Source organism: Papio anubis, chromosome 5 (assembly GCF_008728515.1).
Source record: "Papio anubis isolate 15944 chromosome 5, Panubis1.0, whole genome shotgun sequence".
Taxonomy (NCBI): domain Eukaryota; kingdom Metazoa; phylum Chordata; class Mammalia; order Primates; family Cercopithecidae; genus Papio; species Papio anubis.
The window spans coordinates 88,318,174-88,332,827 of record NC_044980.1 but is presented as its reverse complement, the minus strand read 5'-3'; the positions used below and the strand labels follow the sequence as shown (position 1 = coordinate 88,332,827).

The 14,654-nt window shown below is 37.9% G+C and overlaps 1 protein-coding gene across 3 annotated transcripts in view; it reads right to left on the bottom strand.

Moving 5' to 3' along the window:
- The window catches only part of FAM81B (family with sequence similarity 81 member B), a 52,658-nt gene that overhangs the window by 25,988 nt on the left and 12,016 nt on the right, over positions 1–14,654 (bottom strand). For all 3 annotated transcript variants that reach the window (XM_017959732.2, XM_003899926.2, XM_017959733.2), the window contains exon 4: positions 4,421–4,664. In XM_017959732.2, coding sequence (XP_017815221.1) covers positions 4,421–4,664 — 244 coding nt within the window. The remainder of the gene's footprint in view (positions 1–4,420; positions 4,665–14,654) is intronic.

Below are 14,654 nucleotides of genomic sequence, written 5' to 3'. Positions count from 1 at the left end.
ACAATTATAGCAATGTACTATAACATCATACACACTGTGGCTGAAACTCTTGTAGCTTGAAGTGCGACAGCAAAACTAGCATGAATTTCTTTTTCCTTTGTCACAATTTCATGGATAGAAGATTTGTTCTTACCGTAGATTTTAGCAAACTCAGCACACAATTTTTTTTTTCCTTATTAAGTTGAGAACTTCAACCTTCTCACTTAAAGAAAGCTCTTTACAGCTTCTCCTTGCCATAGTGGAATTGCCAGCATCACTACTTTTGTGCTTTGGGGCATTATTAAGTGAAATAAGGGTTACCTGAACATGAGCACTGTGATACCTCATCTCAAAAGTTGATCTGATAACCAACAGGCTACTGAGTGACTGATGGGCAGGGAGTGTTGACAGTGTGAATGTGCTGGACAAAGGGATGATTCACACCGTGGGTGGGATGAAACAGGATGTGCAAGATTTCATCCCACTACTCAGAACAGCACACAATTGAAAACTTATGAATTACTCGTTTCTGGAATCTTCCATTTAATATTTTTGGAAATTTTTGAAATCACAGAAAGTGAAACCACAGATGAAGGTGGGAGGACTACAGTAATGAGAGAAATTACAAAGCTAAATATTTGAATATTTACCTTTGTGTAAAACTTGTAAAAATATTGTAAATACAATTAAGATAGAAAAAGCAAACTGAAAAAAAAATTATATCATATACTATTGTCAATGGTTTCAGTGATATACTGCAAGCAGCCTGGATCTGTCTGTGAAGGTGGATTGTATACATCTCTTCTGATCTTTGTGTACAGTGTCATCTTGCTGGTTGTTTGAAATCATAGTAGGAGTATTTACACCATAGAAATAGGCAAATACTACAAACCAGGCTTTCTTTTCTCCTAGAAAAGGACTGATTGCTGATTGTTAAACACTTACTATCATTTACCAGTTATTATTTCTAATATGTAAAATAGAAGAGCTCATCAAATCAACAAAAATTTAAAAGTACTAAAACCCAAAAGATAAATTAACAAAAGACATAAATCATTAGCAGAAGAAACGAAGCTGTAACTTCATTATTATTAATTTTTTGTTGTTGTTGCTGTTGTTGTAGAGACAGAGTCTTGCTGTGTTCTTGCTGTGTTGCCCAGGCTGGTCTCAAACTCTTGGCCTCAAGCAATCCTCCCAAGTCAGCTCCCCAAACTGCTGGGGTCACAAGTGTGAGCCACAGAACTCAGGCAAAATTATAACTTTAATTAGTCACTTTAAAAAAGTGGATTCAATACTTTCACTAAGAAAAAAAATCTTATTTCTGTTCTATGAAGTTAGCAAAAATTAAAGTAATAAATTTCAATTCTGGCATAGGTAAAGTGAAAAAAAGCACTCAAATAATGCTAATGGAAGTGTAAATTAGTATAAACTTTCTGGAAAACAATTTGGCAACATGTATCAAGAGCTTTCACAGTATTCATACCTTAGTAATTCCACTTCTAAGAATAGATACTATGGAAAGAATCCAAATGCAAATACATGTTTATGCACAAAGGTATTTCTTTTTAAAATTATTTTTATTTTGAGACAGGGCCCAGACTGGAGTGCAGTGGCATGATCATGGCTCACTGCAGCCTTCACCTCTTGGGCTCAGGTAATCCTCCCACCTCAGCCTCCCAAGGAGCTGTGTCTATAGGCATGCGCTACCCTACCCAGCTAATTATTTATTTTTTTCTTGTAGAGGCAGCGTGTCACTATGTTACCCAGACTGTTCTCAAACTCCTGGGCTCAATTGGTCCTACTGCCTCCGCCCCCACCCAAAGTGATATTTCGACATCAGGAGAATAACTAAGAAAACCATGGTGTATGCACCATGCAAACAGATTTTAATGAGATATGATAGAGTTTAGAGTGAATGTTAGAATAAAAATCATGCTTACAAACATAGTCTCAGCCTCCTAAATGGAATACTTGGAAGGACTAGAGGGAGATTCATCTGGCTATTTGTAGAGATCACCATTTGGTGGTAGAATTGTAAGATATTATTTCCCCAAGTTTAAAAATTTTTTTTCCTAAACTTTCAAAATAATGATGATGAACAAGTATGGCTTTTGTAAGTTGAGGGGAAAACCCACAATAAAATAACACTATATATAAAATTTTCTTTGAGTTAAAAATAAATTAATTCTAAAACTTTATCAACTGCCTCCTTAAAAAAAGGAATCATTTGATTTTTAAAAAGAAACAAGCACTTTGATGCAATTGTGGTAGATTAAAAAATTTTTTTTTCATTTCATTTAAAGACCTGTGTCAAGCTTTAGCTCACACTTGAATTGATCTTGTTAGCCAACTTGCAAATGGGCTGACCTGGTTAATGAGGTGAGTTTCTTTTAAAATACTTGAATAACATCCATTTCTCTATAAAGTGCTTGTAGTTATTTACTAACGGTAGCCGAATAGTTTCTTCTTTATAATGTTTTAACTATGTTATCTACAGCCTTTAAAATATTTTCTAGTTCAATTTTCCACACTCAGTCCAGTCCTTTTCATTTTCCTATATATGCCAAACCCTTAACACGATCGTAGGTATTTTGAGGTTTTTGTCCTTGTCTTTTGGAAAATGTTTTGGATTTGTCTTTTTTTTTCAGAGCGCTAATCTAAGATAGTCAATTATCATAGGAGAATAAACTGTCAACAAGATTTCTAGAGATTTGAAAGACTTTCTCCTTATTGCTAATAGCATTTTACTGGGGTATAATTAATATGTATTGAATGCACAAGTCAAAGTGTACATCTGGGTGGATCTTGACTCAACGTAATGTAATCAACCATGTAACAATCCAGATCAAAATATAGAATATTCTTAGAAACAGTTCGATGTTTCTAAGAATGTCATTGGCTTTTTCAATTACCAAGAAGTTTTGACTCCTAAATTGGAATCTTATTTTAGCACTATGCTATACTTACTTGATTTTCTAGTCATTTCAAAAGGCACAGGGCTGCTTGCTTCTTGTCACTTTCATGATACTTCATTATGCATGGAAATACCTTTAATCACTTTGAGACTGGCATTGACCTTTGAGGCATTGAGGTCAATTCAAAATGTGCTAAATACCAATAAAGTGCCTTTTAAAAGTTCACTGAGAGTTTTTAACTTTTCACAGTGACTCAGATGTATTATGGGGTCTGTTAAACCCTGCAGATGAAAAATAAATTAATAAACATCCTTGCCCTTAAGTACAAATTCATAAAGAAGTAATTGCTGGGTCAATCCCATAATTTTAATAAAATCCAGTATTCTCTCTGATAGTAGAAAAGGACAAGTATCGTAAGAGAGCATTGTTGTCGATTCTCATGATAACTCCACAAGTTTTGGGCCAGTTTCCTAAAGTGCATTCTCTACAGCCCTTGCATGAAAGTTGTTAACCCAGATTCATCATGTACATTTGTACCCTAACAACTCTCAAAGACCTCTTATACAAGTATGTTTATCTTAATTTAGACAAATAATTTTCTTTTTTTGATGAGAAACTCTATTTTTACTTTAATGCCTTCAAATTCATTTATTTATTCACTCATCAATTTAAGGATTATTTAGAGTGCTGACTATAACACCACTGTTGTCTAGTATGGGATGTGGGATTTAGCATGAAGAAAACAAACTCTTTGCCTTTATAGAGATTATATCTCAGAAAGAAAAAACAAACAGGAATCAAATATAGACCATGGTAGTTTGCAATGAGTGCTATGTGACAAAAAAATAAAGTAGGCTTTAAGGGAGATTGAAACCATGTGGGTAGAGGTGCTATTTTATAAAATGTCATGCAAATCCTCTCTTATGAGGTTATATTTGAACAGAGACCTGAAGGAATGAAGAACATTGCATAGAAATATCCAGGGGAAGATGATCCAGCCAGAGTGAATTATGAGTGCAAAGGCCCCAAGGCTAACAAGTGTTTGGAATGTCCTAGGAACAGCTGGGAGGCCAGTGTGGCCAGAGTGAAGGAAAGAAGGGTAGAAGATGGGGCCAGAGAAATTGCTGGCATCAGATTGCAATGGCTATACAATGGAGCATTACCGATGTGCATTATGAAAATCTCTATTTGAAATTATTGCATTAATAGAGTCTTGGAGATTTAAGCTAACATAAGCATCTTAGCACAATGTCTGACATAATGTCTTTATTGTTACAAAATAAATACACAGTAAATATTTTTTGAATCAAAATTCCTTCTCCTTTTTGGCATAAACGAGCAGCTGAAAAATTGCACTGTTTCCCTCTTAGACCACTAAAATGTAATCATCTGAACTTAAGGAATAGTGATATATTTCTGTACTTGAAAAATGACACTGATGGTTGATAATCTTTATCAAGCAATGCTGCCAAAATACAAAACAAAAACAAAACAAAATTAAAAAAAAAAAAAAAAAAAAGAACTACCTCAATGTTTTGGCTGAGTTTTTTGACGATGCTGGTGATGGTCTGGATGTGGCTTTCCAGTAACTTCCTGGCAAGTGATTCCTCTTTTCGAAAGCCATGGGTCCCCTGCAGACAAGCAGAGATATCCTCCTTGATGCGGAAGGCTTGTTCAAGGAGGAAAGCTATGGTACGCTCCTGGTTATTCAGTCTGTCTTCTAGCTGACTTCTCTGGGTGTTTGGAATGATGGGGAGAAAAGGATGACTCCTGATCAGAAAAAGGAAAAGGAAACACCAGGGGCGTTACAAGAATGAGCTGGAGGAGCCAGGAACCAGAACTAGAATCTTCACTTCTGATCCTTTATTTTTCACCCTGTGAGAAGTTTGATAGGATTTTAAGCACCTGTCATGGTAAGAGTTTGGTGAAGGTCTCATCTAAGAAGCGGATCCACTTTTTCATGCTTCAAGCCAATTGGTGGTAGTTAGGAGTGGGTAGGGGGATTCATGAAAGAAGATATTAGAAGCCTTCTTCCAAGACTGATGCCTTTATATACCCCTCATTTAAAATTCTACTTTAATGTAGAAAAAAATTAAGTTTTTATAACTATAAAGATACAAAAGTGACTGTGTTAGAGAGTTTTCCAAGGTGTGAGTCCTGGAATAGCAGTCAGGAGGATAGGCCACCACAAAAGAATTCTATGATCAAATATACTTAGAAAACCTCGCATATGATGTCTCTCCCTTAGAGATTCCCATTGTGCATTTTCATATTGTCTAACAGAATTATTCTAATTTCATACATAGGGAAAATAGTTCATGAATGATACCAATCATAAACCCAAAAGACATAATCCCAAACATTGAAATTCCTAAAGTTTAAAATCTCTTGACTGGATTAAGGGGTACCTAGAACCTGGTGAAGCAGTGTATCTGTGAGGGTGTTTCCAAAGGAGATTAGTGTGTGAGTCTGAGTGCACTACACGAGAAAGATCTATCCTCAATGTTTTGAATGTTTTGAAAATCATAGAAGTAAAAACAGGTGAAAAATACAAATGTCCCCTGCCAAATGATTCAATCATGTATGACTTCTGCCCCTTCACACATAGTGCCATGCTTGCCTTCAAAAAACACTCTTCATCAGAGAATAAAAAGAATTCCACAAACTGAGCAGCATTCTGAACCAAAGACGCTTGCTGATATAGAGGTTCCTCCAGTGTTCTGAAACTCATTGAATGATGAAATATTCTTAGTTAGGGATTTGACTGTCAAAGAAGATAGACTTCCTAAGTTTGCCACTAAATCTAACATAGACAAACTAATGCATGCTTCACTGTGGCTGGAATGGCACTTTCAAAATCATCCCCATCTTTCTTATCAACTATATGCCATCATGCCCCAGCTGGATCCAAACATTCTTGAACTTACCTGCTTCTTTATATATTAATGACTGGAAAAAGTGAAGTACTTTATAAACATTTATTTGAAGATTTGGTGGACTTTGCAGAAGAAAATGGATTTTAGTAGAATCCCCAAACCATGACAGATTTGGAATTAAGTCCCATCAAGGCTTCTAAAAGTGAATCTCAAGGTGTCATCAATAAAATTTGTTTTTGTCATTCAGCCCAATGCATTTGGTAAAAAATTCAGACAAGTGGATTGACCACCCCATATGGTTTAAAAATATTTCATTTGTTTGCAGTGGCATTCCTCCCAGCTAATGACATTTTAGGAAATTTTAATGAATTAAAGTCACATTTGCCTGAAGAGAAGCCAGCAAAGTTACCAACTGTTTCAAATATAATTATGCACACAGTAAGATAAGAGGACACAAAATAGTGTGACTATTTGATTATCAGTATTGCTTCTGCATATGAGTGCATGTGGAATGAATTTCTGTATACCAAAAACAGCACAGAAAAATTATGCAAAGATGGAAATATTTAATAGGGAGTGCTCATGTTGGTGTATGTTGAATCACAGAATTTCAAAAAGAGCAGTGCTATGTGGAAAATCAATGAAACGTGAACATGTTCTCTGAGGAGAGCCATGTCTTAAAAGAAAAAAAAGAAAAGCAGCAATTCATTGCCATGCAAGACTTCAAAATATGATTGTGAAAGTTGGCCAGCTCTAATGGACTACCTCCATGCAATTGCCCATAATGCAGCCCTGTAATATACTTTTTCAAATGTTGAATTTTCTTTCTAGTTTTTTCCCACAATCTTAAATTGTCAGCATTGTTATTATTACTCTTCACAATTTGCTATACTATGTATTTCATCTTCACATCATTTGCAATACTGGAGTACAAATTGTATAAAGACTTGCAGAAAGTTCTAATTTGTTTTATGTATTTTATAAATTTCTCCACAAAAGTGCATTATCACAACATTGACTTCGTGTGTAAGCATCGTGTATGTAAAGATGTTTAAACTTCCCCAATAAATGAAGAGATGTCCTTTTTTGTACAACTGCATTTGTGAAAGATAAAATTTCTCAAGATCTCAGCTCTTTGTGCAATTGCATATGCCATAGTGACTCATTGAAGTTTTGGATCAATCTTATCAAAAGACTTAGGTTATCTGTCATGGTGTTTCAGATGACTACAGTTATAAAGCTGGGTTGCACAAAACTACCATCCACAGTATTATGCATTTATACATTTTGAATTTTGACTTTTTTTTATGAATATGGTTCATCCACTTATAACATTATATCCATGTGACTGTTGTTAGTATATCTATATGTTTATGCTTCTAAAAATGCATGGTACTATTGCCTATTTTATTATGTAAGGTGGCCTGTGAAATGCTCTGTCATGTTTTCATATGCTTCTAAAATAAATCTCCTTTTATAAATGTGAAGAAATGTCTTTTAAATTAGTTTTTCCAGAATTATATTTTGGGGATTTTGATCTTTTTGGGATGTCCACACTTGGTATTATGACATTCAGGATTGTGTTTTTTGGGATTGCCAAACCCATTAATGGAGTAGTTAACTGGTCCTCGGTCATCCAAAGCCCATGCACTAAAACACTTGGTTATATAGTCCCCAAATACAGGTTATTTCCAAAGCCCTTATGTGTACTGATTTCTGACCCTACACCAAGTCACATTTTTAATACATGAACATGACAACCTTCCTTCAAATCTATATAACTGAGTTAGAAGTTTACTTTAAATTTGTCTTTAGTGCTATTAAATTTCTTGGGGATTTCTTATTATCCTATCACCTAGTAGAAGGGGCTGTGCGTTTTCTCTCTTTAATCTTACCTGCTTAGTACACTGAATTTCTGCACGAGTTTTTATTTGAAGAAATATTTCAATGTCCCAGAACTATTTATTTAGTAGGGCCAGGATTACCTCTACGTCACCTGTAACCTAGCCTAGGATGTTTTCCATGTTGCCGCCTCTGAATGGTAGCAAATTATGTTGTGAATGTCACTGTAAAGAGAAGTCAGCCTTAAGGAAAAGGGGATTTGGCCTTTGTTAGGGCCTGGGAATAAAATGATGAATAAGACAGATAAAGCCCCTGCCCTCTTGGAAATATATATTTGTATCTATATACTTATGTAGATGTATAGATATATAGTATATATATTTTTAAAACGACTATTATATATGCTGGATCATAAAAAGCCAAGGCCAAATAATTCATGCTTATTCCCATTGCATGAGCCAAAATAACTATTTGCTTTAGGCCAATAGTGACAAATTTTCTTGGAAGCGAAAATGTCCTCAGGACAGCAGATTTTAGGGCTAGATTGTGAACATTAGCATTTTCTGGACTGCAAGTTTCAGCTGGGGTTGTGTTTAGCTGTGTTTTTGAAAAACCAAAGAGAGTGACTTAAGTAAGTAGGATTTATTTGGCTCATGTAGCAAGAAGTGGAGAGGTAGAGCAGCTGACCGAGGAAGTCATCAGGTACCTAGCTCCTTCTGGCTTCCTTGCCCACTCATAGTGTGTGACCTTTACCCTCAGGTCTCAAGGTTGTTGTTCCACCTTGAAGTGTTGTGTCCCCATTCCAGATAGAAAAGACAGAAGGCAAAAAATAAAATAAAATGTGTGCATCTGTTGAGTTTATCAACACCCGTCCTTTTTTAAATCAAGACAGACTTTCGAAAAGACTCACCATAACACTTTTGTCTGTATTTCACTGACTGAAGCCATGTCATATAGCCACCTCTTACACCTTCTTTTGTTTTGTTTTTTTGAACTGGGTACATTGCAGCCTTAAAAAAACTGGGACTTTTATTAGCAAAGAGGAAGGAGAAAATGTCTCCTGGATTGACTACTGGTGGTATTTGCCATATGCAATTTTCTTCCTTTTTACCTCTAATTTGATATCAAGTATCTCTGCCAAAGGAATTTAAAAAATAAGAAGTTTGTGTCTTCCCTGTTGGTTGTTTGCTGTCTTAGGATTAATCTGCAGCTAAATTTTTTTGGGCTGTGCCAGAAGCTGGCTAAATGTTGGCCACAGATATCATTATTATTACCCCAGTGATGGATGGTTGCTCACAAGGATCAGTGTGTGCAGACAGCAAGGTTTCAACTGCCCAGTGAAGGTCAGCAGAAACTGGTTGGCTCATAAAGGAAGAAGAGGGACTCATGCTATGCAGATAAAGAAAATATAGAAATATTACTTCTTTTTAATTTAGTAGCTCTGTAATTTCATCTTTATAAAACTGCTCAAAAGAAATATAATGTAAACCTTATAGACAATTTTAAGCTTTCTAATAGCCACATTAAGAACAATTTTTAAAAACCTGATGACAGGCCAGGCGTGGTGGCTCACACCTGTAATCCCAGCACTTTGGGAGGCTGAGGTGGGCAGATTACTTGAGGTCAGGAATTCGAGACCAGCCTGGCCAACATGGTGAAACCCCCTCTCTACTAAAAAATACGAAAGTTAGCTGGACGTAGTGGTGCACGCCTGTAGTCCCAGCTACTCAGGAGGCAGAGGCACAAGAATCACTTGAACCTGCGAGGTGGAGGCTGCGGTGAGCCGAGATTGAGGTACTGTACTCCAGCCTGGGTGACAGAACAGGACTCTATCTCAAAAAACAAAATAAAACAAAACAAAAAACTGATGACATTAATTTTAACAATATATTTTATTTAACCCATTATATCTAAAATGTCATTGTAACATGTAATCAATGTGAACTTTTTAATGGAATATTTTACATTCTTTTTAAAAATAAGTCTTTGAAGTCCATTGTGTATTTTACACTTAGGGCGCAACTCCTCAATTTGGACTAGCCACATTTCAAGTGCTCTATAGGCACATGTGGCCAGTGGCTACTGTTTGGGATAATTCTAGAACCTGAGAATCAGAAAGCGGGAGGAAAACATCACTGAGCAGTCAAAAGCATTACCACCGTGTCCATACACTACTCCTGCATTTTATAAATAGTTACAGCTAATATCTTTGAGCATTTGATATAAGCCAGACCTTGTGGCTAGCACTTTAAATTATTCATCTATTGAATCTTCATGATAACACCATGAAGGATCTATTAATATTACCCCATTTTTAACGATAATGAAACTGAGGCTTAGAAAGATTGAATAACTTGTCCGACTTTATTCAGCTAACAATGCTGGACCAGTATTCAAGCTAAGCAGTCTGGAGTTCATACTGCGTTACATGCGGAGAAGAGGTCCCCTTCAAACTTTGCCTCCAAATCACCCCTGGAATGTGCTTCCTCCTCAATTTACCCACTATTCTAACAAACCAAGTTGGATGATTTCTGGATCCATATAACTGTAAACCTGATAATTCTATGCTGAGGAGAGGGTTGCCTACCAATAGATGGAAGAAATCACAGATTAAAGGCAAAGATGAGCAAAAGAGTCAGAAGTTCAACGAAAAGTAAACAAAGTAAATTAGAAATGGGAAAAGACAAAGGCCAGGGCTCTTTCATGTACGAGCAAAGAAACTTAAAAATCCTGATAGCCTCTCTTGGCATTAATCTATTACTCCTTCCCTCCACAGATCAGCTTCTTGAAGAAGCAAGCTAGTTTTGTTGTGCCTTTCAATATGTGTGGTTTGCTCCTCACCCTATGATAATCAGATACCTCTCTCTCTTTCTCTCTCTCCCTCCCCACTTCCCTCCTCTCTCTCTCTCTACCTTCAGGCATTTTGGGGGAAGCCAACTGCCATATTGAATAGCCCCAGGGAGAGGTCCACATGATGAGGAACTGAAAACTCCTGACAATAGCCAGCAAGGGTCTGGGGTGTCCTATCAAGAGCTATATAAGTGAACCATCCTAGAATTCCTGATCCTGAGAAACTGTGAGGTAAATATTTGCTGTTTTATGCCGCTGAGTTTTGGGATACTTGGCTACACAGCAATAGATAACTAATATGGACAGTAATCTACATGAAAAAATGAGGAAGGTCTGAGACTCAGAGGGTGATCTTGGACACAAAGAAGGAGGATAGATGCTACAGATATAAACCTAGAAGCCGTAGAACTTTGAGATAGATTGGAAATGAGCCTGAAAGCGGGAGAGATTCTGATGTTTTGGATTTGAGCTTAATGTATGATGTCACTTTTCATCAAGACTGAAAATTCAAACAAAAAACAGTTAGGTTTAGGGGGAAGAAAACAAATTTGAGATTTTGTATATGGCATCTATATGGAGATGCCCCTTGAACAGTCTGAAATGTGTCTGAAGATAGAGATTTGGATGTTACCAGAGAAGTAAATGGTAGTTAAAGACTTGGGTGAAGAAAATGAGATTGCCTGAGCTGGCAGCTCTGTGTGTGTATGTGTGTGTGTGTGTGTGTGTGTGTGTGTGTGTGTGTGTGTAAAAGAGAACAGGCATTTTTGAAATCACTTAGGTAGCTTTCAAAAGGAAGAGTTGCACCATCACTGCTCGCCTTGGCTCCTACCCCATCCCACATACTGAAACTGTCTGGTGGGGTGGGGGCCTAGGACCTGAGAAATGATGGGGGGTTCTGTGGGACTCACAGAGCAGACTTTGGTCCCATGGAAAATATTGCCATCCCCCATGCCCAGAGGTGTCCAGAGCCAGCACACCTCTGCTCAGCTCTGGCTGAGTCTTCAGAAGACTCACTCAGCTTCAGCCTCCTGGGAAAATAAAGCTTTGAGCAAGCAATACAGAACTGAGGGCTAGCGAGAATATGGGAGCTAAAGTAAATCGACCCCAGAGGGATATGACAGCTCATGTCAGACAAAGTTCAGAAAGAAAGGAAATGAGTTACACAGTTATTCAGAGGTTAAAAAACTCCTGGGCTGACTATGATTTTGACAAAAAGGTTGAATTAATGTGGCTTCCCATCCTCTCTCCCTCACAAAATCCTGAAGGACTTGGAGAAGGTGAAAAACCCCTGGGGTAGTGGGGGCTATTTTAAACTGGTGCATGTGTGGGTGGTGCTGTGGATGCCACGATGTGCCCCCCAGCTCCTTGTTCAGGAAGGAAGGACTTATACCCCCCAACTGTTGGGAGTGCTGCCAGCTGGCAGACCTCAGCTGTTAGCTTTCTCTGAGAACTGCCTTGTCAAGGTCATGCCCACTTTCTGGGGCAGCTTCACTCAGTGATTGGACAGTGTGTGGGTATAAAGGCCTGACATGCCTGGTCTAACTCTGGACAACTTTGAAGGGCTGTCCCAGCTCCAGAGCTTCCTGTGAAGTTGGCTGCAGTCTTCTTTGGTTCAAGTATTGGAGCCATGGTACCTAATGTATATAAAATCCATATATAACTAATTGAAGTTAGTTGGCTCAACTCACTTCGTATAGTTGAACTATTCCTTCTGTTCAGTTCCATTCCTTTCCCTCCCCTTCCACAGGTGTTGATCCCAGTGTGCTCTATAATAAGCCTTCTATTCACCAGTCTCCATCTCAGAGTCTGTTCCCTGGGTAACCCAACCTGAGTCAGATGGCTGCGTTGGCCTGGGACAAGGGACAGCTTGGGAGGGCTGTGGGAAGATAAAATGGGGAAAGGGAACAAAGTAAGTCTGCTCTTCTTCTCTGTTGCCTTGGGACCAGTTGCTCTGACTCATGTGAAATGTCAAACTGTTCCAGGTGTCCTCTAAAGAAAGATTAGGCAGGGCAGAGAGACTGTGTTGGTAAGGAGTTGGAGCAGTAACAATAACAACAAACTTGGGGAACAATTGACTTTGTGGAGTTGCTGCCACCTTGCTCCACTTCTAAATGTCCCCAGGGTGGGAAAGCAACTGCCCTCCTAAACCTGCTTCTTCCTGGGAGCAAAAGGTGAAGACCTGGCAGGAGAAGTTATTTTGTGGAATAGTGAGTGGTTTTCTGGTGCCTGGGGCTCATCCACACCCCACCCCTAGACTCACTGGAGCTGACAAGGCTCCATTGGAGACCAGGATCTGGCTGAAATGCCCAGGGGAAGTGAGTTCAAAGGCCAAATTAATAGGACTTTTGAGGAGCACAGCCTTTTTAAAAGTAATTAACCTACAAATTAACAACCTACTAGATTACAGATTCCCACAGAAGAGGGATAGTAAAATGTACACAATACATTTTTAAAAGGCTAATAAACGTATTAGGAGAGAAAACAATAGAAGGTATTAGTAAAATAAGAAAAACTAGAAAATGTAAAAAGTAAACAAGTAGAACCATTAGGTATGGAAAATATAATTGAAATAAAAAATAAAAGGTAGGATAAATATAACAGAAAAAATAGCTAAGGAATGAATTAGTGATTTGGAAGACCAGACTGAGGAAATTTACGAGGCAGAACAAGGAATGGTCCACAAGTTGGAGATGTCAGGGTCACGATTTGAAAGTTATGGATTCCAAAATCAAATGTTAACATTAACTCCCACATTTTCTCATCATTCCAACAATAAGCAGGGGACCTTAATGCTACTCATGTGCCCTCATAGGGTAGCTGCAGAAATAACACCCAGAAGTATTCTTAGACTCCAAACCCACAGTTTGTTTAGTTCTTTCTTCCTTTCTTGATCCTGGCTACCATTATCTTTTCCAGTTTTCCTCCTAACAAATAGCACATCCTCCATACGGCAGCTAGAGTGGTCTTTCTAAAGTGTAAATGGTAGCCCTTGACTACTTAAAACCTTCCTATAGCTTATCCATTCTTTCAGAATAAAATCCTATCTCTCCTTTCTAACCTCATCTCCTCCCATTCTTCCCTCCGTTTATCTCATTCAACCACATAGGCCTTCTCTCATAATACCCCATTTTATCTTCTCCAAAGCATTTGTCATTATCTAAAATTATCTTATTTACTTGTTTCTGTTTATTGTCTATCCTCCATCACTAGAATGAGAGCTCCCTATGTGAGGCACTTTTCTAATGTGTTCTGCACAGTCCCCTAACATTGAGAAGAATGCATGGCACATAGGAGGCAGTCAATAAATATTTGTTGATTGACAGACTGATTTCTCTACCTGGACTGTTCCCTTAAGACTCAGTCGTTGAAAAACTGGACAAAAAAAAACAAAAAACAAAAAACAAAATGGCTCCATAAAGTCACAGTTCGTTGGAGCCTCAAGACATAGTTTACTCTCTTGAGCAATATAAAATAGTCTCAGCATGGGTGAGATTCTTCTTTTCTTTTTTTTCAAATTGAATATTTCATTAACATGGTAGTTGTTTTTGTAACACATGCATACACACTTGCACACTCAGAGAGATTCTTCTTTTCTATCACCTGTAAATCTGAGGTGCAAAGAAAACTTTGCCAAGGGGTTTTGTGAGTCAGATTGCATTTACCACTCATTTGGTTCAAAAATGTTCTTTTGGAAAATCACCAAATGGTACCTACCATATATAAAATCCATTCCCCTAAAACCCCCACCATGCTGACAGTGCTACCCTGGATTGGATGTATGAGTCAGAGGCAGAAGGGAAGAAGACGCCAGGCTCTGCTGAAGGTGACACATAGCCTCGCGGTGGACTGCAGATTTGCTCATTATTTTCTTTGAGCCAGTGTTGCTTTATGGCCTCTAGACAATCTATAGCCCAGATTTGTCAGCAAAGGTATTTGATCTCCCAGTTTTCAGTTCTGTACAGACACTTATAAATTATGCTTCATTTCCCCCCAAATTTAGAAATTGTTTTCTCCTAGATGTTTTCAGTATGGCAGACACCATTGGTTACCCTCCCACCAGCCACCCCCACTTCTGCCTGACTTGATTCATCCTTCCTGTCCCCCATAGCCTTCTGGGGGGCAAACTAATCATAAGGATTCCATTCTTCTGGGTTGAGATGCAATTGATCATGATAAGAGCATGTGAAGCAAT